Source organism: Hippocampus guttulatus, chromosome 1 (assembly GCF_054856545.1).
Source record: "Hippocampus guttulatus isolate MCC_2025c chromosome 1, RoL_Hgut_1.0, whole genome shotgun sequence".
Classification (NCBI taxonomy): Eukaryota; Metazoa; Chordata; class Actinopteri; order Syngnathiformes; family Syngnathidae; genus Hippocampus; species Hippocampus guttulatus.
The window spans coordinates 4,298,783-4,326,601 of record NC_141261.1 but is presented as its reverse complement, the minus strand read 5'-3'; the positions used below and the strand labels follow the sequence as shown (position 1 = coordinate 4,326,601).

The 27,819-nt window shown below is 43.9% G+C and overlaps 4 protein-coding genes across 8 annotated transcripts; 2 read left to right on the top strand and 2 right to left on the bottom strand.

The window, feature by feature from the left end:
* Positions 1 to 180: 180 nt before the first annotated feature.
* On the bottom strand, positions 181 to 5,322 carry coq10a (coenzyme Q10A). 2 transcript variants are annotated; one of them, XM_086105119.1, is made up of 6 exons: positions 5,173 to 5,322; positions 4,183 to 4,269; positions 3,654 to 3,803; positions 3,248 to 3,440; positions 2,468 to 2,569; positions 181 to 2,375 (listed from the first exon to the last, which is right to left on the bottom strand). In XM_086105119.1, exons 2-6 carry the CDS (start codon positions 4,188 to 4,190, stop codon positions 2,208 to 2,210), a joined length of 621 nt encoding a protein of 206 aa, XP_085961245.1. In that variant the 5' UTR covers positions 4,191 to 4,269; positions 5,173 to 5,322; the 3' UTR covers positions 181 to 2,207. The 2 variants fall into 2 exon arrangements, with proteins under 2 accessions (XP_085961245.1, XP_085961237.1); XM_086105111.1 differs by lacking the exon at positions 4,183 to 4,269 and having other exon boundaries at positions 5,173 to 5,309.
* On the top strand, positions 5,273 to 14,464 carry pmelb (premelanosome protein b). Of its 4 annotated transcripts, none has more exons than XM_086105084.1 (14): positions 5,273 to 5,412; positions 8,337 to 8,368; positions 8,431 to 8,495; positions 9,372 to 9,467; positions 9,715 to 9,861; positions 10,132 to 10,260; positions 10,688 to 10,849; positions 11,327 to 11,659; positions 11,735 to 11,962; positions 12,317 to 12,454; positions 12,550 to 12,652; positions 12,942 to 13,147; positions 13,225 to 13,315; positions 14,078 to 14,464. In XM_086105084.1, exons 1-14 carry the CDS (start codon positions 5,275 to 5,277, stop codon positions 14,238 to 14,240), a joined length of 2,031 nt encoding a protein of 676 aa, XP_085961210.1. In that variant the 5' UTR covers positions 5,273 to 5,274; the 3' UTR covers positions 14,241 to 14,464. The 4 variants fall into 4 exon arrangements, with proteins under 4 accessions (XP_085961210.1, XP_085961216.1, XP_085961202.1 ...); XM_086105090.1 differs by having other exon boundaries at positions 8,428 to 8,495; positions 11,744 to 11,962; XM_086105076.1 differs by having other exon boundaries at positions 8,428 to 8,495.
* A 150-nt stretch (positions 14,465 to 14,614) lies between these two features.
* LOC147210102 (tubulin alpha-1B chain) lies at positions 14,615 to 17,599 on the bottom strand. The gene is made up of 4 exons (XM_086105063.1): positions 17,444 to 17,599; positions 16,086 to 16,308; positions 15,862 to 16,010; positions 14,615 to 15,734 (listed from the first exon to the last, which is right to left on the bottom strand). Exons 1-4 carry the CDS (start codon positions 17,444 to 17,446, stop codon positions 14,754 to 14,756), a joined length of 1,356 nt encoding a protein of 451 aa, XP_085961189.1. The 5' UTR covers positions 17,447 to 17,599; the 3' UTR covers positions 14,615 to 14,753.
* Positions 17,600 to 22,419: 4,820 nt separating this feature from the next.
* LOC147210101 (tubulin alpha-1A chain-like) lies at positions 22,420 to 24,763 on the top strand. Its single transcript, XM_086105049.1, has 4 exons — positions 22,420 to 22,530; positions 23,106 to 23,328; positions 23,403 to 23,551; positions 23,679 to 24,763. The coding sequence occupies exons 1-4, from the start codon at positions 22,528 to 22,530 to the stop codon at positions 24,657 to 24,659; spliced, it is 1,356 nt and encodes a 451-aa protein (XP_085961175.1). The 5' UTR covers positions 22,420 to 22,527; the 3' UTR covers positions 24,660 to 24,763.
* The last annotated feature ends 3,056 nt before the right edge of the window (positions 24,764 to 27,819 follow it).

Here is a 27,819-nt window from a genome sequence, read left to right as displayed (position 1 = left end):
CCGTTTGAATGTGTGACGTGTCAATCGAAAATGAGGTAAGCTTCTGTACAAGAAGGAATTCACACTTAAAGATATTTTGGTTCAACATTACACATGGTGGAACTTGAGACGGTTAAAATTTTTGAGGAAATGGCTAATTAATTGACTTTTCTGTTACTCGGATGAATAAGCTGCAAGCACTGAAAATAAGGAACTTTTATTTATTTACAGTAACACCTCCAAAGGTACACTTCGGCCTTTGTACAACATAAGGACAACACATTAATGTACAATTACTTCTGTTTGCAAGTGTTTTCCCTGCAGATTAAAAAAAAAAAAAGCTTGACAATATGAAATGGCGGCCCGGTAGTCCAGTGGTTAGCACGTCGACTTCACAGTGCAGAGGTACCGGGTTCGATTCCAGCTCCGGCCTCCCTGTGTGGAGTTTGCATGTTCTCCCCGGGCCTGCGTGGGTTTTCTCCGGGTACTCCGGTTTCCTCCCACATTCCAAAAACATGCATGGCAGGCTGATTGAACGCTCTGAATTGCCCCTCGGTGTGAATGTGAGCGTGGATGGTTGTTCGTCTCTGTGTGCCCTGCGTTTGGCTGGCGACCGGTTCAGGGTGTCCCCCGCCTACTGCCCGAAGACGGCTGGGATAGGCTCCAGCACCCCCCGCGACCCTAGTGAGGATCAAGCGGTTCGGAAAATGGATGGATGGACAATATGAAATCATCAATGCAGCAAAGCAACACCAAGTCTTCAACTCCAGCACTGCCAAACGGTTGATTTTGCCACATTGAATAGGTTGTTTTTCTTGCACGGGCCAAGAAGGTGAGGTAATCCAAAAATAGAATTCACAGACCCTTGGTAACAATAGTCAGTTAATGTTTTGTACGTCTTACAATCAATGTGTGAGCAGCACACAAACAACTTACACCTTATGCATAGATGTGCAGAAATAAGACAAAAATATGATTTATTTCATAGCCCAACAGTATGTGCTTGTCATGCATTGATGTGCTGCATAACATTGGAAATCTGAAATAATTGAACTTGAACCGCTGCACATTCAAGCCTCTCAACTGCTGATTCCGCTTGTTCAGATAGTTTTTCTGCAATTTCCCCTATTAGTTTATTTTCAATGATTTTTTAGGTCCCACAAGAATAAATGCATGCTATGATAATGAATTAAGATGTAATCTCACATCACCCTTGAATGAATAATTTATGGTGTGAATCTTCCCGAGATGATTAAAAGAAGAAAAAGAAAAAGCTAAAGCGCTGGCTACCAGACTCAAAGCATGTGGTGGAAGTAACACCGCTGGGCTACCAAATCTGTGCACACGCATGCAAATGTCACACATGACGGCAGGCAATTCAAAGTGCAGAAAGAAAACCTCTAAAGGTGGAACCCTTTAATCAAACCTGTTGACACTCTCTTATTGTCCCAAACATGGCACATCATATGCGCTGCCTCCATCAAAAAATAAAATAAAAATACCTAAGTCATAAATTAATGAAAGTGTTTAGCACCAAGCTCAATATAATGCAGCAAATCACACAGACTACTCAGAAAAGTTTGAGACATTGGGGGAAATTTTCAGCATGAATCTAAAATGTACGAAAAAAATCGGAAAAGCTAAACTGAGTGTCGACGGTGACATCGGGAAGTCACAAAAGGGAGACTGGAAGAATCGCCGAAAGGCATATATATGTGGCTGTCCCTGGAAATAAAAATAAATATGGAAATATGAATTTTGCTGTTCAGCTTCTTGTTACAAAACAGCCAGTTGGAGAAAAAAAAAAGGACTGAATGACTAATGACATTGGATGTGTACATTTTAAAGTTATGAAAAGGTTGAACTAAGTTAATTTTGGAGCATTTCAGGTTCTTCCTGAAATTTCAGCTAATATCCCAAACTTTTTGTGAGTAGTGTGTCAAAAGATTTAAAAGTGAAGGATCCGCGTCCTTTTTCAAAGTTGGTTTTTCAAAGTCACGGTGAAACATTGGACTTGCTCCCCTTCAAAATCCCACTCGGGATTGGTCGCCTTTAAAAAAAGAAATAAAAACCTATTCTTTGATGGTGTATTTGATACTTGTTTTGTACATGAACTCGCTGGACTATGTCCCTCAGGAAAAGGTAGACGGGGGAGCATGGGGAGGCGGGCGGGGAAACTTAAGCAGCAGCTTCATGCAGGGGGGGGGGGGGCGTTTTGCGGACGGACATCACGTTTGGTGGACCTCGTGGAACATGAGCTCTCGGGGGATACGAGTCTCTGGGCCGTAGAGCTTGCAGGCGCGGCGCTCGAAGGCGGCCACGTTCTGCTTGACCACCTCGTCGAAAAACACGGTGGCCAGCTGCGAGTGTAGCAGGGAACGGAACTCAAAGGATATCTGGGGAGGCAAGAGAGGGGAGGGGGACGCTCACGTAAAATGACAAAATGGGCATGGTGGATATCACAGAGAAATGGCGGAGGGGGGCTTACGGAAAAGTCAACAGTGCAGGTGCGAGGGTAGCCCGGAATGCCGGGACTGAAACGCCAAATAGTCTCCAGGTGGTTGAACAGCTTTCCGTCCGTGCACACGGCCTGAAGGTAATGAGTGGCAGGAGAACAATGCAACTGAGGTTATTTGTTATCGAAAACCTTTAAAACGATTTTGAAAAATAATGTACCATATTTTTTTGGGGACTTATAAGTTACATTTTTTTTCCCATTGTTTGCTTGGTCCTGCGACTAATATTCAGGTGCGACTTTTATACATTAAAATGTAGCTTGGACAAGCCCATCCATCCATTTTCTGATCCGCTTTATCCTCACAAGGGTAGCTTGGACAAGCATACATGCCATATTAAACTAAAAAGGAAAACTCTTCCATAAAGAAAAACTTTTCCATTAGTTCGAAGCGGAAGTTTCCAATCCAACCGGAACTTGTTCACTGCCATCAACATGATTAATGGAGCAGAGATTTTGAGTGCAAGTCTGAGCTCTAATTTTAATATGTAGTCAGTTGCGCCTCAGAATAAGTCACAGGACCAGCCAAACACACCAAAAAAGAAAAAAAAAGTGGGACTTTGAAAACTATGATGCATTTTAAAAAAAAAAAAAAAAAAAAAGAGCCTACCAAACCAAAATTAAATCACAACCATTACAATTTGAAAATGGCATTCTACTACATCGCAATGCACATTTGAATTCCATTCACGTTCAGCGCTACAAATAACTCCACCTGAAACTGAAATAAAACCAGTCTTGCTGGGAACTCACTTTGACCAGGTGAGGCCGCACACAGCTGATCATGGACGTGTAGCGCTCGACGACGGGCGGGAAGCCCACCTCCAGCTGGGCCTTGCAGTGGCCCGCCCGCTTGGCCACGGTCTGAGACTTCTTGCACCACGGAACGAACAGCTTGTAGTCATCGACATTGGCCACCACGTCGTACATCTCCAGCATGGAGTACCTGCCGGAAGAGGCCACGCGCTCAGCAAGGGGCGCGGGAGGGGGACGAGCGTCCGCCTCAGCACAGGTGATTCCGCATAGCTAAGCGCTCCCCCTCCTTTCATTAATTAGGCTCACCCAGCAGTTACATTCCCAAGAATCATTTAATATGTATTGCATTCATTTACATGCAGGTGGTCTTCTCCACAAAATTCGTTTGTTACAATTTTGTTACCCGAGTATCCTGCGTTCCGAGTACTCCTTCCTCTTGTTGGTGAGGCTGATGAAGTTCCTGCTCTGGGGAACACTCGCCATGGCGTCCCAGTCGTGAAGGCACAGCACTTTGGGAGATCTGGTCATCAAAATGCCACATGAGGACAAATGTCTGCGAGGGGACAAAAGACATCCCGTGAGTGTGGAAAAGGCAGCAGGTGACCACGGGTAAATTCCGGCCTGAGTGACAATGGGACGCACAAAGTTGGCACGCTCTTGCTGGCGTTTTCTCATTTGATATGTGATAACTGCTCCAGCAACATGTGATGTTGGAATGTGGCTTCTGGTAGCCAAGATGGGACTAGAAATATCTCTGCCAGCTCTGTCCTCAGTGACACAGGTGTTTTGAAAAAGGCTTTTGGCTTTTCAGTTACACGCAAACCACCTTTCAGTCAAATGACTTCATGGTAAAATCCCACTAGGCTTGTTTTGCTCCTTATTTTTTTGATTTGTTCTTAATGCATGTCTTTAAATTATAACGGAAGACATACAAACACATTCATTTGGTAGAAGAACGTCAGGTCCTCTAAACCGGTGGTCCTCAACCACCAGTCCGCGGACTCGTTCCGGGCGTCGGCCTGTTTGGGACCAGGACGCACAGAGACAGACCTGTGAGCTGTGAGCAAATTTGCTTCATCAAATGTGGCGGAAATGTGCGTGACTCTAGCCAATCGGAATCCCCCTTCGAACCTTGGTTTGCTAGTTGAAATAAACAGAATCCGCCAATAAATGAAAGAAGAAGTAAATAGAAAGTAATCAAGGAACAAATTAACCAAACGTACAGCTAAACGTGCAGCTGCTGGCTAGCCATGACTTCCGAAGATGAAACTATTTTGACAAGAGCAGTTCCTCCTCTGGAGGTATCGCCAGAGCGACGTGGGCGAGGAAGCTGTTGTGCCTGCTATGTCGTCAAAAACAAGGCGATGCCAGAAACCTATTGAATCATTTCAACAAGTACCAAAAATGCAAGTCGAGTTAAACAGCCTGCCCACGTAACCATTAACAGTGTAGTCGCTACTAACTAGCCAGCAGCCACCGGATGGAAGCTGCCATCGGTCGTGTCACCTTTTGATCAGTCTCATTTGCAAGTGGCAATAATGCTAACTCCGTATGTAGGATCATAACTTCAGTCGCAATTTTTTTGGATTGTTTAAAGCCGTTGGTAATTAAGACTGGTTCTGTGATGCATGCATTTAGAAATGTATTATGAATAATGAAAAGTACTTTGCACATATGCATTCATTTTATTTTCCTCCTAGTTGTGACGTTTTAGATTCAAACTTCGCCTTTGGCCTTCTGATATGTAATTTCCGTGTCATTCCCTTGCTTGAATGGGTTTTTTGACGTCACTGCTTAACTTAGCTGTTCGCGCGCCTCGTAACCTCGAAACCGAGGACGCCGTGTACTATTGACTCGCAGTAACCGGCGTTATATTGTAATTCAAGCTGACAGTCATACTATTATTGTCGGTGTTTTTTTACCTGATATTTTGTCGCGTGCACATTCGGGACACCGCTGGGCGGCAAGACCGAGGAGAGCCCACGACGGCAACCTGGAGATAGTCGCTAAAAGTCCGCACACCCATGGGCAACCTCCGGGCGGTGGTCGCGGCTGCCATCAAAACAGCCACCCGGTGTCAAGATGACAACACCTGTGTGGAGCACACTGGAGAGGCCGGAAAAAAGACGGGGGCTAGGGCCCGCTTTTCAGCCCACCTAGAGGTAAGACGTGTCGTTCACCAAATGAAGCATTCGATGACTAGCTGACGACGTAACGAGTCCAAGTGATGCTAGCTAAGTGCGAGCTAACATTAGCCAGCTAGTGAGGTATCGTAATAGTCCGACGTAGCGCGACATAAAGCCAAAACATCACTCGCACTCTCACATCGTTCCTGGTCATCGACTACGGCGGAATTGTCGGCTCTATTTATTTCGCTCGTTTGGTGCCAAATACTAGTCAGCTCCAGACGACCTTCTGCCGCTCACAAAACGCCGGTGGGACAAACGGCTTGTTCTGCTTGTCAGTTCAAACCGGCGGATTGGACTAAAGGCTGCTCCCTAGTGTGGCGGAGGATCGCAGCGGAAAAGCCTGGACGGGATTTGTTTCGGGAAAGGACATAACGACTCAAATCAAATCACGACTATCTCATCTCACTTTTCCTCACTGAAATTAATATAAATGTAATGAATACGTTCCAGCCCCACAAACAACAACAAGAACGACAACAACAAAAGCACCCCATCGACTGTTTTTAAAATAAGAAAAATAGCACTCTATAGTACTATACTTTATTAAAACATACAACAATAACACAGTTAAAGATTTAAACGCGTTTGCACCATGATTTCATACTTTAACACAATAAACATGCGCCTTCTGGTGCCTTGGCCACCAGGGAAAAGTATAATGATACTCATGTAGCCTGTACTACCGGAGTCAAATTCCTTGTGTGTTCTACATACTTGGCCAATAAAGATGATTCTGATTCTCATACATAGTACAGTCGAGGTATATTTGATGACCCAAATGAGACCATTACCAACACTTAACTGTGCCAGAGAAAGCGAAAAATAATACAGTATTCACTGATAATATGTACCTCCAGTTTACTAAACTGTACTGTACCCTCATTTCTCAAGAATCAATCTTTTATTTCTTTGCTATTCACTTTATTTACATCTTAGCACAAAGAGCCATTAAACAGCATCTATGAGAGGTGCAGAGATTAATCAATAACTAATGGATTATCAAATTAATTAATTCTTTTTTATTGATCAATCGATCAATTGTTTGGCTATGTTGTTAAAGTTATTATTGCCCAAATCCTCCGAATTTCAGCCTTTCAACAGTAAAGATATTCTCTGATTTCTGTAGTGTTCAATGAAACCAGATTGATTAGCTTGATCTTTTTTTCAAAATAAGACATTTGCTTCTCTTTTACTTTGGAAAACAATGATCAGCATTTTTGCCTATTTTCTGAATATGTTACAGAACAAACCAGTCAATGACCCCTTTCGTGTTTGCCTACACAATCTTAATGAGCCTTCTAACTGCAGTTATCTTATACTTCACCTTGTATCACAGAGGGTGATGATGTTAAAATGCTTTTTTAAAAACAGAGCATGTAGAATTATTTCCAATAAAACGTTACTGACGGTAACCTTTTGATGCTTTAAATTGCAAAGAAATCAAGAGTTTGAACAGTGTCCTTTGGAATGGATGCTTCAATATAGTGATCGACACTATGAATACTGACGTTGTATTTTTGATTTTTATTTGTATTTCAATGTATTGATTTAGTTATCCGTATATATGTTTAGTCATTTATCTGTTTATTTATTCATGTTGGCGTTTTATTTGAACGCAACTACCGGTACATGTCAGTGTTATGCACATGATAAGGAGACAAAACTGCTTATAACAAAGTGACTTTATAGTTGCCTGTTGAGAATGACAAAGCCGGATGAATTTAGGGAGTCACAAGTGCTTCCATAATCCTCCTTAGCATTGCATTCCTCCAGTTCCCCCCCCCCCCCCGCCCCAACAAATCGCCACCTTGTCGTTGTGTCATGTGTGACCCTTTGTTGTAGTAACATACATACAAAGTATTGTGGTTTTTTTTTTTTTACACATTTCCAGTTTTTCATTGTTTAAAAGGTTTTGTGTGACCTGCTGATCTGACATCAGATGTTCATTATCATAGCACAGCAATCTGCACACAAGGTGTAATAATGAGCCCCCAAAATGGGTCAGGTGACTTGAGAAGATTTAGGTGAAGCACTTGTGTGGCATTTTAAGAGCGCATGAGTTCTTGAATTTCTAATACCCCTAATTTAATGATTTGGTTACAGGTTTCTTGTAAAGCCACTCTTTGTTGGCTTGTATTAACACATGCATGCAGTAATAAGCTCAAAGGATGGTGGTCAATTTGTGAGGCTCAGTGGTGTTTTACTCTGGTTCAGCTTGCACATAGGTGTCCTGTCTCTTGGTATCTCCTACACGCACCTTCAACCCTCCTTTACATACCAATGCTCATCTTTGAAGTTTTAATTGAACAATATGTTTGTCATTGTGCTTGTAGTTTGCTAGGGTGTAGCCTATGTCACGTACAGTTCCACTGCATCATACTGGGGTGACTTATTCTATTAGTTTTGGTCTCTTGTGTCTCTAAATAAGATAACTAATATATTAAAAAACAAACTACAAAAAGGGAATCCTTGATATAGGGTTTGTTAACACATTAGCTCGTTAGTTAACTGGTTTTCCAAAAAGTTCAGTCATTAGATTAGAGCAGCAAGAGTGGCCTCCTGCTTGCCAAATAGTGAGCTCATGTTTTGCGTTACTTCTTTGACCTTTTAACAGTCAAAAAGATAAAGTTAAGATCATATGCCTCTAACCGTGTTCCAAGTTACAAGATCAGAGATTTCACAGGCTAGAGAAGTCACAGAGTTCATGCGTGGGGACGACCTGAATCTTTGCACACATGATCGACATGCATGTGCACATTTCGAAATGTGTTCGCAATATTGTATGTTCATTCCAGACGGGCATTTATACTTTACATAATCAGTGTCAGTCCAGATGACCCCCCTCCCCTTACTGTGTGTGTGTGTGTGTGTGTGCGTGTGTGTGCGCGCGTGTGCAGGGCCTCCTTTGTCTGCTGACACCCGCTCAAACGTGAGTTTATAAAGCCTCTTTCCCATTGCTGGCTGCTCACTAAAGGGATCTTTGACAAGGAGGAAGATGATGAAGACGTCTGCTTGGCTGCTGGTGCTGCTGGTGGCCGCCTCGCACGCTGTGGCCAGTAAGTAGAGAAGGTGCTTTTTTTTTTTGTTCTTTTTAAAAAAAAAAAATTTTAGAAATTGCTGCTATTATAATATTGAAAAATCGAAGGCAAATGCAATAGCATGACATGCAATTTATGACAATCACGTTCCTCGTGTAGCATAATATTTACATATTAATGACTTTATTGAAATGCTCATAAATTAATATGAGTGTTAATTATAATCTGCAACACCCCCCCCAGGAAATATATACTGTACATTATTTTATTTTATGATCACTGCACCAGTCTAACATGTATGCTTACTTCATTTCTGTGGCCTGTCAGTTACTCCACATATGAATAAAAGTTAAGCAAATGTAATCTTTGATAAGATCTGGATGTCGATAGAGCAGGTAGAAAAGTTGTCTGCAACCCTTGTATGAACTGCGCGTGTATATGTAAAAAAATAATAATAATATTGAATGCAGCAAAAGTTACATGGATGACACTTTAAAACGATTTGAAATAAAACTGGCATTTTCTTTTTTTTTTTTGTTTGTTTTAATCCAAATTCAAACCTGTGACTCTTTAATCTGCATTCAACTCGCACACAGCTGAGGGTCACATGAGAAGGATTGAAGGAAGCGAGGACACATTCAAGCACCGTTGGACACATTTGCATGTTTTATCATGAAAAAAAACCCCAGCAGTGATACTGGGTGACATAACTGTTAGATAAATATTATGCATTCATCCAAGATAGTGCTTCCACCTTTGTTCCAACTCCAAATCTTTCATAAAATGATTTAGCACTTCCACCAAAGACTTCAACATCACTCACCACCCAGCACAAACAAAGCAATTCCTGAACTAAATAATTTCCTTCTTCTTTTTTAATAATATTCATTTTAGAGTCCAGAAATCGCTTCATTCGCTATCCATCCTGGAACACCAAGCTTTACCCAATCTGGAAAGATGGAGACCTCCGTTACACAGACTCCTGGAAAGGTTTGCATCTCAACATGTTGGTATTGATTCAAATATTTGTATTTGGCTACCAAAAATGTACTTTTGAAATATTTGTTACGACACACGCCCTTTGACTGGCGTTGAACCAGTCCCGGGGTGTTTTGCTCAAAGTCAGCTGTTATATAGGCTCAAACTCACCGAATGAGGATAATCAAGGCATAGAAAATGGACAGGTGGATGTTCAGGCACTTCAGGGTTTCATGTTTTCTGTGTGCTCTTTGAACAGGTGGAAAAGTAACATTCAATGTCGCCAATGACTCACCAACTCTGACAGGAGCCAAAGTGACCTTCACCATAGACTTGGAATTCCCCCACAATCAAAAAGTTCAGGCTGATGGAAATGTGGTTTGGGCACAAGACTGCATTGTTAATGGTAACACACATGTGTGCATACACACAATATTTAATACGCTCTGAGCTACAACAACATCGGAATGTCACACTTATTTGGTACATCATTTTGATTTGTATTCCTAACAAATATGGCTTGAACCACCATTGAACTTCACCCACAACCTTTTTATTGCACACCCACTTCTACTAACAACCCACATAAGAGCAGCTGACTTGAAACTGTAATCCCCTTACGATGTGACTGCCGAGAGCTGATATTCTTCATGATTTATGTCGCATTCTCATCCAGGAACCAAATACCTGGCGTCTCAGACTGTTTTCCAAACTCAGAAGACAGACTGGGAAGCAGTTTTCCCTGATGGGACACCAATCAAAAAGGACAAAAAGCCCAACTATGTGTTTGTCTGGAAGACATGGGGTAACCGAAGCTGTCTTCTTACAATGTATTTCACATTTAGCAGCTCATCTAGGGTATCGGTGATGTACAGTAATCCCTCGTTTATCGCGGTTAATGGGGACCAAAACCACCCGCGATAAACAAAAATCCACGAAGTAGCGACCAATAAACAGGGAAAAAAAGGGTCCGCTAAAAGTCCGCAAACGGTCCGCGAGAAGCTGCAAAACAACAGCGAGTCACATAGAGCAACATATACAGTACTGTACTCCATGTATATATAAAAAAAAAAGTTATGAATATGTTTGAAAAAATCCGCGATGCACTGAAGCCGCGATAAACGAACCGCGAAATAGCGAGGGATTACTGTATTTGAAAGGTCATTTAATCGAGCTGTTCACATTTTGTTGAACAAAAAAAAAAAAAAAAGCTATTATTTGCCCCCGGGCAGGTCAGTACTGGCAAGTGGCAGATGGTCCCTCGTCCACTCTGACCATCGACACAGCCGACATTCCACTGGGGTCCTTCACCATGGACATCGTCATCTACCACTACCGGAGCAAGGAAAAGTTCATTCCTCTCGGTTACGCCTCCACTCAATTTTCCATTACCGGTAGGAAATTCAGATGGATTTTGGATATGAACCCTGCATGGAACAGTTAAGGGAAGAGGAGGGAATTGTCGCTGTCCTCCTAATAGCATGTGATTCTGATACACCATTATTTGATATATAGTCATGGAAAAAACAAAACATAAAGCATTCTACATTGATGACATGATTCACTGTCATTGATTTTCTGAAAGAATTCAAAGTAAAATGTAACAGCGGTTCACATAATATCCACTGAATTTACCAAGTATCATTCCTTGTTGGCTCAAACAAGGATCCTCATGTTTTTTGAACACCTAGATTTGAAATCGAACTCCTCTGTCTGCATCCCGCCCTTCATCACTGCTGTACGTTGCTTGCATCCCTTATGCATCTGTTTGTGTATATTTGTCTTTGCATCTGGGTCCGTTTCAAGACCATCTCCGTCCAAGGCGATCAATATAGTATGAACAACTTTTTTTTTTTTTTTTTTTAATGCAGATCAAATCCCATTTGCTGTCTCCCTGGACCAAGTGGATGATATCCTGGCTGGTGACATGAGCTTTGTCCTGAACAGGGCCATTGCCTTTAGCGTCAGTCTGCATGACCCCAGCCAGTTCCTGAGCGACGCCGACATCACCTTTAACTGGGACTTTGGGGACGACAGCGGGGCCCTCATTTCCAGAGAACTGACCGTCACCCACACCTACGTGAGCTCCGGCTCGTTCAAGCCCCGCGTGGTGGTCCAGGCGGTGATACCAGACAAGGATTGCAACCCTCCAGTGGATACCACAACCAAGTCCCCCGCGCTGCCCATTGAGCAAGAAAGCTTGGGTATACCATCTCGTGTTCATGATGACATGACATGATTCGCCTCATAATTGTTATTAAACATGTGACCTGTGATAGCACCTGCAGTCCCCCCTCTAGATTCCAGCAAAGCAACTGGTTTGAGGACCAACGCAATTCATTCGGACGCAGAGGAAGACAACAGTGAGGACGAGACCTCCACCGCACAGCCCGTCCAGGAAGGCGCGCCAGCGGCCAAGACTCCCTCCCCCACCAACTATGATGCACACGCTGACCCTGTCTCTAACATTTTGAGTGAGGAGGCGAGGAGCGATACAGTGAAGGAAGGTAAAGATGGCTGCCAAATTAGGTGCCCTCAGTGGCACAAAAGTGATGATGATTCTATTCATGATTTACTGGGGCCCTAGAAAATTGTATTTTGATTTGCGGCATTCATGTGGTGTCATTCACACAACAAGAACAGCCTTGTGTGAAATTAAACAGGCCCAGATTTCACACTAGTTCAAGTTGTGAGTCAATTCCAAGTATTTTTGGGGGACATTTTTTTTGGATGGTGTGCTGTGAAACCGCGGTTAAAACAAAGTTGGGAAACACTGGTGTAGGTCACAATCGCTTAAAGAAGGACCATGGTCATGATTGGGACACAAATGACTCCCTGTGTTGACTCTATTTTTGATGCAGGTTTAAAGCGGCCATCGTTAATGACAGGTCGTGCCACTGTTGTCCTCGTTGCCAAAAGGGAAACAAAGGACAACCCCACAGAGGATGACTGTGTGACATATCGATATGGCTCCTTTTGCGCTGAAATTCAAGTGGTTGGTGGGTTCCTTGTCATCACTGAGTAACACTCCTCTGATCAAATTTCTCCCAATTGATTTTCAGTGTCAGTCGTTAATGTTCTCTTTGCTTTTCAGAGGCTGTCAAGAAAGTCGAAATTGTCGAAATGGACAACAGCATCATAGCAACACCAGGAATGAACAACAAGGCTATTGATCTCACTGTAACCTGCCAGGGGAGGTGAATGCACCCAGATCTATAAATACTTTACAGTGGAATCTAATCAATCAGTTTCCGAACATTGGTTATCTTTTGAAGAACCTCAGAACTAGACACACATGCGCTAACCACTCACACCACTGTGTTATGACCGTAAAACGTAAACGCAGTAAATCAGTCTAGTTTATCCTGATGGCAATTGACGCATATGTTGATGTACTGCTTTGAGCGCAAGTCCACTTCACAAAATGTATGCATTTGGTATTTGAATTTGAATTGATTACTGTTGATGTCTCTCTCGTTCATTCAGCTTCCCCAAACAGGTGTGCAGCGTGATTCTGGATGCCGAGTGCTTGAAGCCCATTCACACCACATGCAACATGGTGGAGCCCTCCAAAGAGTGCCAGTTGGTGTTGCATCATTTCTTCAACAACTCCGGCGTCTACTGCATTAACGTGTCCATGGCCAATGACGTCAGCTTGGCCGTCACCAGCGCCAAAGTCAACATTGACATGGGTAAGTGTAGTTAGGCTCCATTTCACTCGTTCTTTTGCCTTAAACCTGCTCACTGACACCCCCTGTCTTTGTTTCAGGCTCGGGGCTGTCCTCTTCCAGCATCATCGCCGCTGTTCTGGGTGTGGTGCTCCTTACTTTGTCTCTGGGAGTAGTGGCATTTTCTTACAAGTAAATATTTTTGTAAATTATCGATCTCTCTCGCTAGCTAGTTACCTAGCTAGATAGCTATTGAGCTAGCTAGCTCGGGTAGGCTAAAGTTTTGCCTTTTTTCTTTTTCTTGAAATTACAAAATGATGAATTACTACTTTTTAATTCATTAGAATAAATCAGTGTTATTTATTGTTTATCATCCCAACATTTCGACCAAAATCTCGTTATCCCACACAGGGTCAGCAAACTCAGTCATAACTGCAATACTTCAGCCCGACAGCAGGGTGTGCACTTTACCTCCAAACTTTTTTGACCTGTATTCCTGAGATCAGGTGTACCCAATTCGGTCCTCGAGAGACCCAATCTAGTCTGTTTTGCGTGATTCCCTTCTCCAACACACCTGATTCAAATGATCAGAAGCGAATCATTTTCAGACCAACTTGGTGTATCAAAATATGATCAGGAGCTGATCAATGGAAGCTGGTGTGTTTGGAGGAGTGAGACATCTAAAACAGGCTAGATAGGAGCTCTGGAGAACCAGACTTGGGCACACCAGCCATAGAGTTACACACAAATATCTTTACTTTCGATTCCTTGCACTTACAAAAGAAAGTAAGGTATTAATAGCTGATGATAATTAATTTGCATTGTAGGCCTACTAAATGTGATCAGATTTATGTATGAGAAAAAACCATCACATTTTTGTTAAATTTAATGGGTACGACTTCAATAGACCAACTTTTACAGTACTGTACTTAAGATATGTGGTTGTCTCAATAGGCGCCTGAAGTCCTACCACCAGCTGAAGCAAGACATCAGGGGGGCCGAGGACCCTCGGGCTGGCTTGTGTCACAGTGGTTCCTCAACAACAATGCTGGGGAAGTTGCTCAACAGGCGAGGAGTGGTCGATCAACGCCCTCTGCTGCAGGACAGAGTAGTGTGAATGAGGCCCCCACCAGCATCTCGACGACGTAGCAAATTCTCCTCACCGCTCCCTTTTTGTACTTTTTTTTAACAATAAACAAATGTATCAGCTTCTTGTGAATCAAAACATGTCACTGAATTATGCCAATTTTTTGTCCTTGATAAAGAAATGTTGCCAATCAAATCAAAGTATTGAATCACCACTGAGTTGATGTTTTTCCATTAAACTTTGCTTGGAGCATTTATGTCCTCTTTCCTTTCAACCTCAACTATTAGCTGCACAGATGGTGTAGCTTGGCTCTGTGAGCAATCAAAGTGAAAAATCAATGTATTCTACTTTCAAACATTTCATCATATGGAATCATGAAGTCTAAAATGAAACACAAGACAAAGTCACTTGTCACAGGATTTTATTTGGAGCCCGGACGAACATTTTGAAGAATTTTAAACACCCAATCTGGAAACTGACTGACACTTGTCTGGAATGCCTTCAAGAACACATAGCAATTCAATTCCCTATTTCTTATGCCTTTTAATATTCTTCTCCTTCCTCCTCTCCTTCACCCTCAATGGAGTCGACGCCAACCTCCTCGTAATCCTTCTCCAGAGCCGCCATGTCTTCTCTGGCCTCGGAGAACTCGCCCTCCTCCATGCCCTCGCCCACGTACCAGTGCACAAAGGCGCGCTTGGCGTACATCAGGTCAAACTTGTGGTCGAGGCGGGCCCAGGCCTCTGCGATGGCTGTGGTGTTGCTCAGCATGCACACGGCCCTCTGGACCTTGGCCAGGTCCCCACCGGGAACCACGGTGGGAGGCTGGTAGTTGATACCCACCTTGAAACCAGTGGGGCACCAGTCCACAAACTGAATGGTGCGCTTTGTTTTGATGGTGGCGATGGCGGCGTTGACGTCTTTGGGTACCACATCGCCACGGAAGAGCAAGCAGCAGGCCATGTACTTGCCGTGGCGAGGGTCACATTTGACCATCTGATTGGCGGGCTCGAAGCAGGCGTTGGTGATTTCTGCCACGGAGAGCTGCTCGTGGTATGCCTTCTCAGCAGAGATGACGGGAGCGTAGGTGGCCAGGGGGAAGTGGATGCGGGGGTAGGGCACCAAGTTGGTCTGGAACTCGGTCAGATCAACATTGAGGGCACCATCGAATCGAAGGGAGGCGGTGATGGAGGACACGATCTGACTGATCAACCTGTTCAGGTTGGTGTAAGTAGGACGTTCGATGTCAAGGTTCCTGCGGCAGATGTCGTAGATGGCCTCGTTGTCAACCATGAAAGCGCAATCGGAGTGCTCGAGGGTGGTGTGAGTGGTCAGGATGGAGTTGTAGGGCTCCACCACAGCGGTGGACACCTGAGGAGCCGGGTAAATGGAGAACTCCAGCTTGGACTTCTTGCCATAGTCTACGGACAGACGCTCCATCAACAGGGAAGTGAAACCTGAGCCGGTGCCACCTCCGAAGCTGTGGAACACCAAGAAGCCCTGGAGGCCAGTGCACTGGTCCGCCTAAGGACGCAAACGTAACAGACATGACATTAGAGAAAAGACAAGTGTATTCTGGCTTCCTCCCTCAGTCTAAGACTATCCATGCTAGTGACATAGAGTCATGTCAAGTGTTTGGAAAGTTACACACCAGTTTGCGGATCCTGTCCAGCACCAGGTCAATGATCTCCTTGCCGATGGTGTAATGTCCGCGGGCGTAGTTGTTGGCTGCGTCCTCCTTGCCGGTGATCAGCTGCTCGGGGTGGAAAAGTTGGCGGTAGGTTCCAGTCCGCACCTCATCTGAAGAGATTCAATAAAAATTGTTTTTTGATTTTTTTCAAGAGGAGAACAAACTGATTTGTATGAGAGTTTTACCAATGACAGTGGGCTCCAGGTCCACAAAGACAGCTCTGGGGACGTGTTTTCCAGCTCCAGTCTCACTGAAAAAAGTGTTGAATGAATCATCTCCACCGCCCAGTGTCTTGTCGCTGGGCATCTGTCCGTCCGGCTGGATGCCGTGCTCCAGGCAGTACAGCTCCCAGCATGCATTGCCGATCTGGACACCGGCCTGACCAACGTGGATGGAGATACATTCGCGCTGTGCGAGGAAAAAAAATATTCAAGTTAATTAAAATGACTTTGTACTTCGAGTGTCATTGCTGTACCTAAAAATAAAACCAAACGTTAACGTTGAACTCGTCTACTGCGCCTCTATCGTTTGCTGCACGCATTGCAGCATGAGACGCCACCCTGCGGCATGACAACCCACACCAAATCGCTGCTGTCCCCCCCACACACACACATCTCCCACACACACCCCACCCCACCCACAGAAGAATAAAACGTCCTTTTGTTATGAGCTGTCTTCTTTTTTTTACTCCTTCTCTTCTCTTGTGTTTCCTGCATCACTCTCCTCTTTTGACAAGGAAATGCAAATGAGATGCGCATGCGCGTGCACACAAGGTCTGGAATATTCCACTTGCTTTCCTCCACCGAGGATGCACAATCACGGCGTTGTACTGGTAAAAAAAAGGGTTCCAAATCCGATGCTCGGTTAAACTCTACGTACTGGAAATTCCGTAATGGGAAAAGAGAGGAGAATCCACATGAATTCATTCGGGGGGAAAAACACATTTCCCAGTTTATTCAAATGAAGCACGGTTTTCGATGCATATGTTATACCACACTTTAAATATATTCAGTGATGAATTATGAATTAATAAAAACTAATTTATAAATGAAAAATGAGCTGCAATAGAAAATCATTTATGCATCTCCACACAGCCGAGCCCCTCCCTGTCATCCGACGTCGTTTGCAAGGTGCCACATTTATTTGTAAATATTTTTTGTTAGTTCGTAGTCCCAAATTTGGGATAGAAAATTAAACTAAATATTGAGATGTTTTTTGTCGCTTTGAGCTTCTCCCACCTCAGTACCACCAGTCATTGTTCGCATCTACACAAACACACACACAACACACACACACGTAGGGCATCGCAACCTGCTACAGTCGATATAGGGCAAATCAAATTGATAGTCCTTAATGACTTCGTTAAATATATCAAGTGTTAACAATACAATTGGCTTACATGTTGTAAATTAGATCACATTACATAACAGAGCCTATACGGCGGCGTGCTGGAAGGAGCCGACCCGACAATCATCTTTTTATCCCCCCCAAAGAACCTCTGTCCAAAAAAAAAAAAACACCATTGTGCAAAAGATGAACTCACCATGTTTTCGTCTAGGGCTCAAAGCAGGAGAGAGAAGGAAGAAAAAGATTTTTTTGTTGGTTTTCTTTTTTTTTTTTTGTCTTTTTTTGAAGACGTTTGCGTTGCGTGTTGTACCCAACGGGGTCGATGCAACAACTGCTGAATGGGAGGGCGGTGCTAGCACATTTATACACGCACGGCGGCATTGGGGCAGAGCGAAAAGACCACTCTACTGCCCCTTGTTGGTTACATTTATATATGTTTTTAGGGATGTATGAATTTAGCCGGTGTGTGCATTACGTTTACCCGCCGTGCTCAAAATCCGCTATGACTGTATTAAGGTTAAATTGCAAATAGTTGTCATGAATTTTGCTACTTGTATGCAATCATGCTTCATTGTACTTAACCAGAATGTGATGGCCGCTTGTCATCTTGCAGAGACATGGACAAACCCTACCATGCGTGCAGTTCTTAAGGCGTGGCATTTAGCAATCAATAGAGAGCAGCATGACGCACATGGATGTGATCTGCGCTTTGTGTTGTGTTGCTGGACATTTTCAGTTTGGATTTTGCAACAGTCACAATTTTAGCTTGCCATTATGTATCTCTAATGTGATTTTGTGCCTCTATGTGCCTTTATTGTACGGTTTGGTTACCGCAGCTTCTATCTATCTATCTCCTCTTTCATCTCAAACTGCTTTAAACAACAAAGCGTATGAGGGGAAAAAGTGGTTAGGATTGCACGACTGTCCATGTTTTATGTTATGTGCTGTGTTTGTTATTTTACTTTATGTTAACTGTTTTGTTAAGCGCTTTGTTACAGCTGCATCTGTTGTGAAAGCGCTATATAAGTCAGGATGTATTGTATTTTATCTATCTATCTATCTATCTATCTATCTGTCTGTCTGTCTGTCTCTCTCTCTCTCTCTCTGTCCATCCATCTATTTTATTTTCAGATTTTATCACAATGTGTCATATGTACTCATCATTCATTCATCATCACATCTATTATCATATTTGTCATAATTATTATTATTGTGTTCAATTTTTTATTCCAATAATGAGACTGCATGGGAAATGGTTAAAATAGCATTGCAGAAACAACAAACGTAGCATGGAGCTGATCTTTTTTTTTTCATTTACGTGTCTGATGTAATGACTAAATTGTGGCTACCATGGTTGCATAGGCTCGCCATCATGGCTGCCCACCTTCCTCTTCACCCTCTTTTGTGCCCTCGTTTTCTGCAATGATGTCATCCAGTGGGCCGATCACATGACCTCCACGTCACTCAGTCACTCACTCTGTGGTTTTGGGGTGTTTCCTCACTTTCTAACCTCTCTGCGAACCGAAAATGACTGCTGCGGATTGTTGTGATGCGCGAAGCAATGAGATGTGGCAGTGTTTAGTTTCACAGACCTTTTCTTCTTTTGCCAGCATAAGGCCAAGATAGCACCGTTTGCTTAAGAGAACACCCTGAAGTGCTTATGGAAGGAACAGTAAGTAGTAAGATGGATAGATGGCTATAGATGAATGGAAGGCCAGACGGCTGGGCAGACACACAGGAAGTGAAGCCTCGAGAACATTCTCTCCTCCTCCTCCTCCTTCTCTTCTATGTCAGCAGCTGTGGCAAGGGAGAGTTGAAGCAGCTGCACTCCGAGAGTAGAATTCTGAAAAGATGGGAGTGGTCCTCTCCTGGCACCAAAGCGACTGGGCTGCATCGTGCGAAGAGAACACGACACCATTCCCCAATGACAGAGCATGTTTTCCATTGAGCGCAGCACAACTATATTCATCCCATTTTTGCATTGCAGCAGCCAATTTAGGATGATTTTTGTCATGTAGTGCTTTCTTCAAGTGTATCAGAAAAAAAAACTACCTCGTGGCATATTTACAGTTACTCCTCTAAGGTGAAGGAAACACAATACTACCTTGACTTTGTTTGGAATGGAAAAAAAACATTTCCACATTGGAATGATGGGAATTATTTACTGTACAAACAATATTTGAAGTAACATTTTTCATATGAGTGTCAAAATACAGTCGATCAACCCGCTGTTAAAGGAGACGAATTCTGCATTTAATAAATACAATATAAAACAGCTCCCAGGTGTCTTAATAAATACTCTATGACATTCTTCAGTCACACTGTTGAAAGGAAATAGAATTACAGCGCACTTGTCACTTGTTCAAATCATTCCATTCTGTGGGGTGGTTCTATCTCACGCAAACACACATTACAGTTTTTTGTTAGGATGACAAGGGACAGAACTAGGCCATGTGACAAAGCAAGCGACTACTTAGTGTTGCCAACTCGTTTTTCTGACCGCTTTTCTGACTCCCCCTGGCAATTTTTCAAAAAGCGACAGCAACAAATTTCATGATTCTTTTTTGTGTGGCCTAATCAGAGACGACTGGACACCAAATGAATGGTTTTCAGACAAAGGCACGACAGTCAAATTTTTATAAAGGCAGGGATGGGGGAAAAAAAATGCAAATTAGCTGAATTTGCGAAATTCAGAACAAGTCCCTCAAAAACACATTTTTAGAAATAGAGTCGCTTGGTTGTTTAATTTCACATTTGATGGATGAGCTGACACCCCAAATACCCACTTATCTGTATGTAAACAATTAAAGACATTTTACTGTGGATTACAAAAAAAAGTCTACGCACCCCTAGTCTAATACCAGGTTTTTGTGATAAATAAAATGACAACCCTTTTTCTCCATTAAAATGTGAGTTAAAACAACGCCTGTGTTCTGAATTAACCAATCACGTTCAAACGTGTGTCAGATGGGTGTCAGCACACATGTCACCATGTAAAAGGCTTCTTATTAACTCAAAATTAAGTTTACATGTTCTCGTAAGATTTTCTTGATTTTTTTTTCTTTGCTTTCCAGCAGAAACGTGAAGGTGATGTTCTAACTCTAACTGGTATTTGCAAGTGCTTTTTATTCCCTCCACCTTGACTTAAGACCCCAGTTGCAGTTAGAAAAAAACATGCCCTAAAAACAACCTTGGCAGAGTCCCGCACTACAGTATATAAGGTCATTATAGCATAAGTAAAACAACACAAGTTTTATAAGAATTCTGACATAAGTACAGTAATTTACTAAAGTGAGTCAGTTGATGTTGAGATATAAAAGGAGGGGGCCAAACGAGCTGATCTGGTACAGTCTTGAATATCTATTTTAAGCCACATCAGATTCAAAGGCAGAAAATTTCACGCCTTTGGGCAAATAATCAAAGAATTTCTTTTGTCGTGTTAGGAACCGAGGTGCTAAGCTGTTCAATAGTATTGATCTTTATAACTGTTTAACACATCCTGTTGTATATGCTCACCGCAATGTATTGAACACTGTTCTAAAAAGCTGAATAAGTGCAAGCATTTTCAAGTTGAGGACATCAACGTGAAGTTGTCAGGAAGCAGCCTCAGCCTCAGCCTCACAGGGCAGCTGCTGCAGGGCTGCTGCTATTTAAGCCGGGTCACGTGATAAGCAGATAAAGGCGGTCTTATGCAGATACTGGGTCTGTATCCAGGCAACGGTGCTATTCATTCCCTAGCAACCGTTAAATCTTGGGAGGAGGAATGGGGGTTGGGCCATCTGTGCTTGTACATTGACTGGACAGGATGACCTCATTTGTCAGCTAAACCCTTTGGATACAAAGATTGGGCACAAAATCAGTCTGGGACCTAGAAAAAGATGTGTTGTTTACTTGATAAACAGGGACCACCTACAATGGGACCTTGTAAACTTGTCTAGCTCTTGTCACTCGGAGAGTAGAAAGCTAATCAGCTCATCAGCTATTTGCTAAGTGCCACCAATTCCAATGGCCAATAATGCAGGACAACTTTTTTGGGAGGATGGGTCAATTGTACAGCCAAATGGATATTGCCTTAGTGGGTCAATTACATGCATTATGCATGAGGGTCAGTAAATCCATAATGTTGCCTGCCTGTGCATCTAATACTAAGCACGGCACAGTAGTTTACTAGCTAGATTCAACTGTATACTAGTAGGCCAAAAGTGATGCTGGTAGTGGAAAAAATTGTTCCAAGTAGGACACAATTGTTCTACTTTCACACCCTAGTCATTGTACTTGTGTGGTGAATCTTCTTACTCGTGTGGACAATTAACAGCATACCACTTCATGGACTTGTCATGGATATCAAATGAATCCGCAAATGGCTTTATGGAAAGCCGTTTGAGCATCTATTCAATATCCTTGATGAGGAGCCTACAAGGGCATGATACATACTCTTGTACTACTAGTTGGACCTTGTTGTGTTACTTAGGAAATTGGTACTTTCCAAACAGCGTTTATTCCACATCCTTGATAAAGGAGTACTAAGTAGTACCTTCTGCTGCCTTTCAACCAGATATGGGTTTGATTTGTGGCCAGCACGCCAATACCAAAGCACAAGCCTTGATTAAAAAAAATAAAATAATGGATAGGCCTTAGTTTCATGGGGAAGAACATTCAGCCTAACAACTGTGCCAAACAAATCATTTGAGTGACCTTCTCTGGCAACACCCAGACAGGAAATATTGAAAATCACAAGTAAGACAATAGTTCTGTTGCCCAAGAAGCTCACTGGATTCTAACTAGTACAGTGTTACTAGTATAGGGTCCTCAAGCTATGGAATAAATACTAAAACAGTTTTCAATTGGTTTGCCTGACACGACTTAATTCAACGTTGTGTTTCCAACTAATTGTCTGGGGCCTGCCTGGCTGGTAGCATGAGCATCACGCTGAAATTACGCAGCATTTTCCTCTCAGTGAGCCATGCTTGCGGCACAATGCCGGGTGGGGTCAGGGAGGCCGTTTGTGTGACCGCGGTTGAGACCAGCCAATAGAAAGCCGCAAATCGCCTGCGTCTAGCTGACTGATAGGAAACTACCCAATAATAGGAGAGCACTTGAAGTCGCCGCGCCTGCTATCAGCCAATGGAGACAGAGCAGGCGGCGGCGTGAGTATAAATACTGTAGAGAGTCCCGGCGATCGCCATAACGTCTTACATCGACCGCGTTACAGTCGCATTGTGAGACATTCTCAACGGACTTTCTTGTAACTTCCTCGACTGGCCGCTCAAGAGAAGCAAAATGGTAAGAGTGGTTTTAAAAACTTCCACGAGTTGCTGACTGTAGTGGGCGTCTTTGTGTCACATTGCTCTCGGGTAAGAGATGGAGTCGAAAAAAATGTCAAAAGACCGACCCGCCATTTTCTTCAAAATTCCTTCAGAATCCAAACATTATGCAGGCCCGAATTAAAGAGTTGCGCATTCGGATGGGTGATGGTGAGCACATAGTTTGCCATTACATGACCTACGCCCAGAGTCACCCAATCCCGGGAGAGGCGGAGGAGAAGGAGGATGGATGGATGGATGGATGGATGGGTGGGGGTGGTTTGTGATGAGGCAACGAACCATCACCATGTCGCAGGGTCTTCAAAATGCATGCTAATAATTTAACATTGATCAACAGTCAGCTGTTGTTCAAGCACCACCAACCTGCAATGTCATGTTAAAGTTGCGTTCTTACAAATAATTTGATACATTGTAGACTGCTCCTGAAAAGTTGATGTTTTGGTTAGTTAAAAAAATCAATTTGTGGTGAAATTACTTAAATGTAAGCAACTTTACATGAAGTCTCAATTTTAAATTCTATTCCCCACTGCACAGCGTGAGTGTATCTCCATCCATGTTGGTCAAGCTGGCGTCCAGATCGGCAATGCATGCTGGGAGCTGTACTGCCTGGAGCACGGCATCCAGCCGAACGGACAGATGCCCAGTGACAAGACAATTGGGGGTGGGGATGATTCCTTCAACACCTTCTTCAGCGAGACCGGTGCTGGAAAACACGTCCCCAGAGCTGTGTTTGTGGACTTGGAGCCCACTGTCATTGGTAAAACTCTGATGCATTATCAGTTTATACTCCTCGTGAAATACCTTAAAAATAATTTGAATAAATCTCTTCAGATGAGGTGCGGACTGGAACCTACCGCCAACTTTTCCACCCCGAGCAGCTGATCACCGGCAAGGAGGACGCCGCCAATAACTACGCCCGCGGACATTACACCATCGGCAAGGAGATCATTGACCTGGTGCTGGACAGGATCCGCAAACTGGTGTGTACCTTTTCAAACACTTGACATGACTCTATGTCACTAGCATGGATAGTCTTAGACTGAGGGAGGAAGCCAGAATACACTTGTCTTTTCTCTAATGTCATGTCTGTTACGTTTGCGTCCTTAGGCGGACCAGTGCACTGGCCTCCAGGGCTTCTTGGTGTTCCACAGCTTCGGAGGTGGCACCGGCTCAGGTTTCACTTCCCTGTTGATGGAGCGTCTGTCCGTAGACTATGGCAAGAAGTCCAAGCTGGAGTTCTCCATTTACCCGGCTCCTCAGGTCTCCACCGCTGTGGTGGAGCCCTACAACTCCATCCTGACCACTCACACCACCCTCGAGCACTCCGATTGCGCATTCATGGTTGACAACGAGGCCATCTACGACATCTGCCGCAGGAACCTTGACATCGAGCGTCCTTCGTACACAAACCTCAACAGGTTGATTGGCCAGATCGTGTCCTCCATCACCGCCTCCCTTCGATTCGACGGCGCTCTAAATGTTGATCTGACCGAGTTCCAGACCAACTTGGTGCCCTACCCCCGCATCCACTTCCCCCTGGCCACCTACGCTCCCGTCATCTCTGCTGAGAAGGCATACCACGAGCAGCTCTCCGTGGCAGAAATCACCAACGCCTGCTTCGAGCCCGCCAATCAGATGGTCAAATGTGACCCTCGCCACGGCAAGTACATGGCCTGCTGCCTCTTGTACCGTGGCGATGTGGTGCCCAAAGACGTCAACGCCGCCATCGCCGCTATCAAAACAAAACGCAGCATCCAATTTGTGGACTGGTGCCCCACTGGCTTCAAGGTGGGTATCAACTACCAGCCTCCCACCGTGGTTCCCGGTGGGGACCTGGCCAAGGTCCAGAGGGCCGTGTGCATGCTGAGCAACACCACAGCCATCGCAGAGGCCTGGGCCCGCCTCGACCACAAGTTTGACCTGATGTACGCCAAGCGCGCCTTTGTGCACTGGTACGTGGGCGAGGGCATGGAGGAGGGCGAGTTCTCCGAGGCCAGAGAAGACATGGCGGCTCTGGAGAAGGATTACGAGGAGGTTGGCGTTGACTCCGTTGAGGGAGAAGGAGAGGAGGAAGGAGAAGAATATTAAAAGGCACTCGATTGGTATACAGGAAATTTCTCAAAAGCATTCCAATATGTTTGTCGTTCAAAGTATGACGTGTTCATAAACTTGGAATAAAACATGTGAAGTGGTTTCGTTTTCATGAGTGATTCTTAAATGTTGCATTAATTCACTCCTACCAGGAGCCACAAATGCCACATCAGCTTCATATGACAATCTCACCATGTAGACTTGCTGCTCACTTTTAAGTCTACTGCTCCCCCTACTGGTGGGCCTGAGCCCAAAGAACGAAATCGTGATTCATTTTTCTGCTGCGTGTCCTGCTCAGGGTGAGCTCGAACCTATCCCAGGTGACCATTTGTGAAAAATAAATTGGACTGGATGCCAGTCAATCATCCAAGTCAAATTCAGTGAAATGGGCAGCAATTAAATTCAGCTAATTCTACAAGAACTTGTGACTCTTTATAATGACCAGATTTGACCTATTCAGGCAACTCTTAAGACATTGTGCACTTGTGTCTCCCAATTCCACATACAGTTGCGTTTTGGCCATGGCCGAGTGAGACTCAAATACTCTAAGTGAGATGGACTGTGACAGTGGGCAGGGTGGAATCCAGCTGAATGATAGACCTGCACAGGTATCAAACTCCAGTCCTTGAGGGCCACTCCTGCAAGTTTTAAGCGTTTTCCTCCTCCAACACACCTGATTGAAATGATCAGGATCTTTATTTGGCGCCTGAAAAGATTACTGATGAGCTGGTCATTTGAATCAGGTTTTTGGAGGAGGGAAACATCTGCAACCTACAATACTGGATCTTGAGGACCGGATTTTGACACCTGTGATTTCGCTTGAATATAAAAAGTTAGAACACCCCCGTTCAAGTGCTAGCTTATTGAAACCTAAAATAATGTCGTTTCACCATTGCTGTGACCTGTAAGATGTACAACTCAATTGATTCAAATTTTCTCCCACAAGTCTGAGGCAGGCGTGCTAACCAGTAGGCCAACATGCTGCCTTAAATGAATAGATGAACAAACACACAAATAAACATGATGCATGATTACTGGAAAGCGTGGCCCGGGGTTCCGGTGGTTAGCACGTCAACCTCACAGTGCAGATGTACCGGGTTAAATTCCAGCTGCGGCCTCCCGGTGTGGAGTTTGCATGTTCTCCTCGGCCCTGTGTGGGTTTTCTTCGGGTACTCCGATTTCCTCCCACATTCCAAAAACATGCATGGCAGGTTAATGGGAACACTCTAAATCAGGGGTAGGGAACTCCAGTAACTCAAGAGCCATATCCTGCCTGCTTTAGGTCCTTCTCGACTTCTACACACCTGATTCAATTGTTCAGGCCTTGACAGAGCTTGCTGATGAGCTGATCGTTTGAATCAGGTGTGTTGGAGTAGGGAGGGACCTAAAACAGGCAGGAAATGGCTCTCGAGGAACCGGAGTTCCCTACCCCTGCTCTAAATCGTCCCTAAGTATGGTTGTGAGTTCAAAAGGTTCTTTGTCTATGTGTGCCCTGCGATTGGCTGGCAACCGGTTCAGGGTGTCCTCTGCCTACTGCCCGAAGACAGCTGGGATGGACTCCAGCAACCCCCGCAACCCCTGTGAGGACAAGCGGATCGGAAAATGGATGGATGGATGAGTGGAAAGCAGTGAAACGTCAATCCAGGTAATCCCTGCGATTATTCAACCTAACCCAGTTGTCCTCGGGCAATAGGTGGGGTACACTCTGAACTGGTTGCCGGCACATGTAGACAGACGATGAACAACCATTCGCACTCACAGTCACACCTAGGGACAATTTAGAGTGTTCCATTAACCTGCCATGCATGTTTTTGAAACGTGGGAGGAAAAGGGAGTCCCCGGAGAAAACCCACGTAGGCACGCAAACTCCACATAAGAAGGCCCTAGACTGAATCAAACTGTGCACCTCTGCACTGTGAGGCGGGCGTGCTAACCAGTCGTCCACTGCGATTATTAGACCCAAAATGTCTCTATCCTCGTAATCCTTCTCCTCTTTGACAAGAAGTCACTTGACGTCCGTTCAAAAGTGCCCCCTGCAATTTCCTGATGAAACAGTCAATTCAGAGTAAACACAAGTCAGCTAACATTGAACACAAGAGGGCAGTATAGCCACAAGACTGTTCAACTGGGCTGACTGGAAACGCCGACGTTCCAATGATTTTCCTGGAATTAGTTCATCTTCAGCCTAGTTTTCACTTTTTACATTTTTTTTAATCAATGACAGTGGTTCTCAACATTTTTTTCTCCTGTGTAAACCCAGAACAGTTTCGTCGTCACTCACACAGGTTGCAGATTCTCTAAAAGTAAAATGTAACAACACAGATTATATAAAAAATACTTTTATTTCCTCTCCCTAATTTTAACATTTAATTCTCAGGCATTATCGTTATAACTCAAATCAAAAATAAAAATAAATATGCCGCCTCGAAAATACGCACAGAAGATACATTTCAAAATATGAAATCAAAGTAAATAATGTTCATGCTTTTGTCATATATAATTTGTATAACACCCCCCACCCCAAAAAATTGAGATAATTAGAAAAAGTCTCCTTTAAACATGCATTTAAAATGTAAGTATCAGCATCTTTTCTGCCCACGGAAACAAGGTTTGACTTTCACTGAGACATTTTCTCAATGTTTATTTGTGAGCCGCTCATTTGTCTGTCATACCATTCAGCATTCAAGTATTCACAGTGACGTACATTTCACTGGTGAACCATCGTAAAAGTGACCTGGCCTGCGTGGTGACATCAGACACCCCGAACTGCGCTCATGCTGAATAAGAAGCTTTTGTCATCGCGCTCCTTGTTGTCACTCGGGAGGACAATGTCTTTACTGTGTGAATGACAAGAATGTCCCCCCTTTATTGAGACCCTCCTACTGGCACATTCCTCCACACTGGGCCGCACAGAGGCCACCAGTGCTACTGCATGAGTTCCGGTCGCCTTGCAGTAGCTACCCTAGAAACATGGTGCACTGAACGCATCAGTGGGAACAAGACACGTGAACAACAACAATAGTGGAGAACAATCATCTGTTGCCTCTATTTACTTCCCAGCCACGGGAAAGAGACTGTGGGCAGCTAAGAAAGGGCCTGGTGCAGCATATTGGAGACTGTGGAGTAGATGAGACAAAACAAATCTTGAAATGTTACA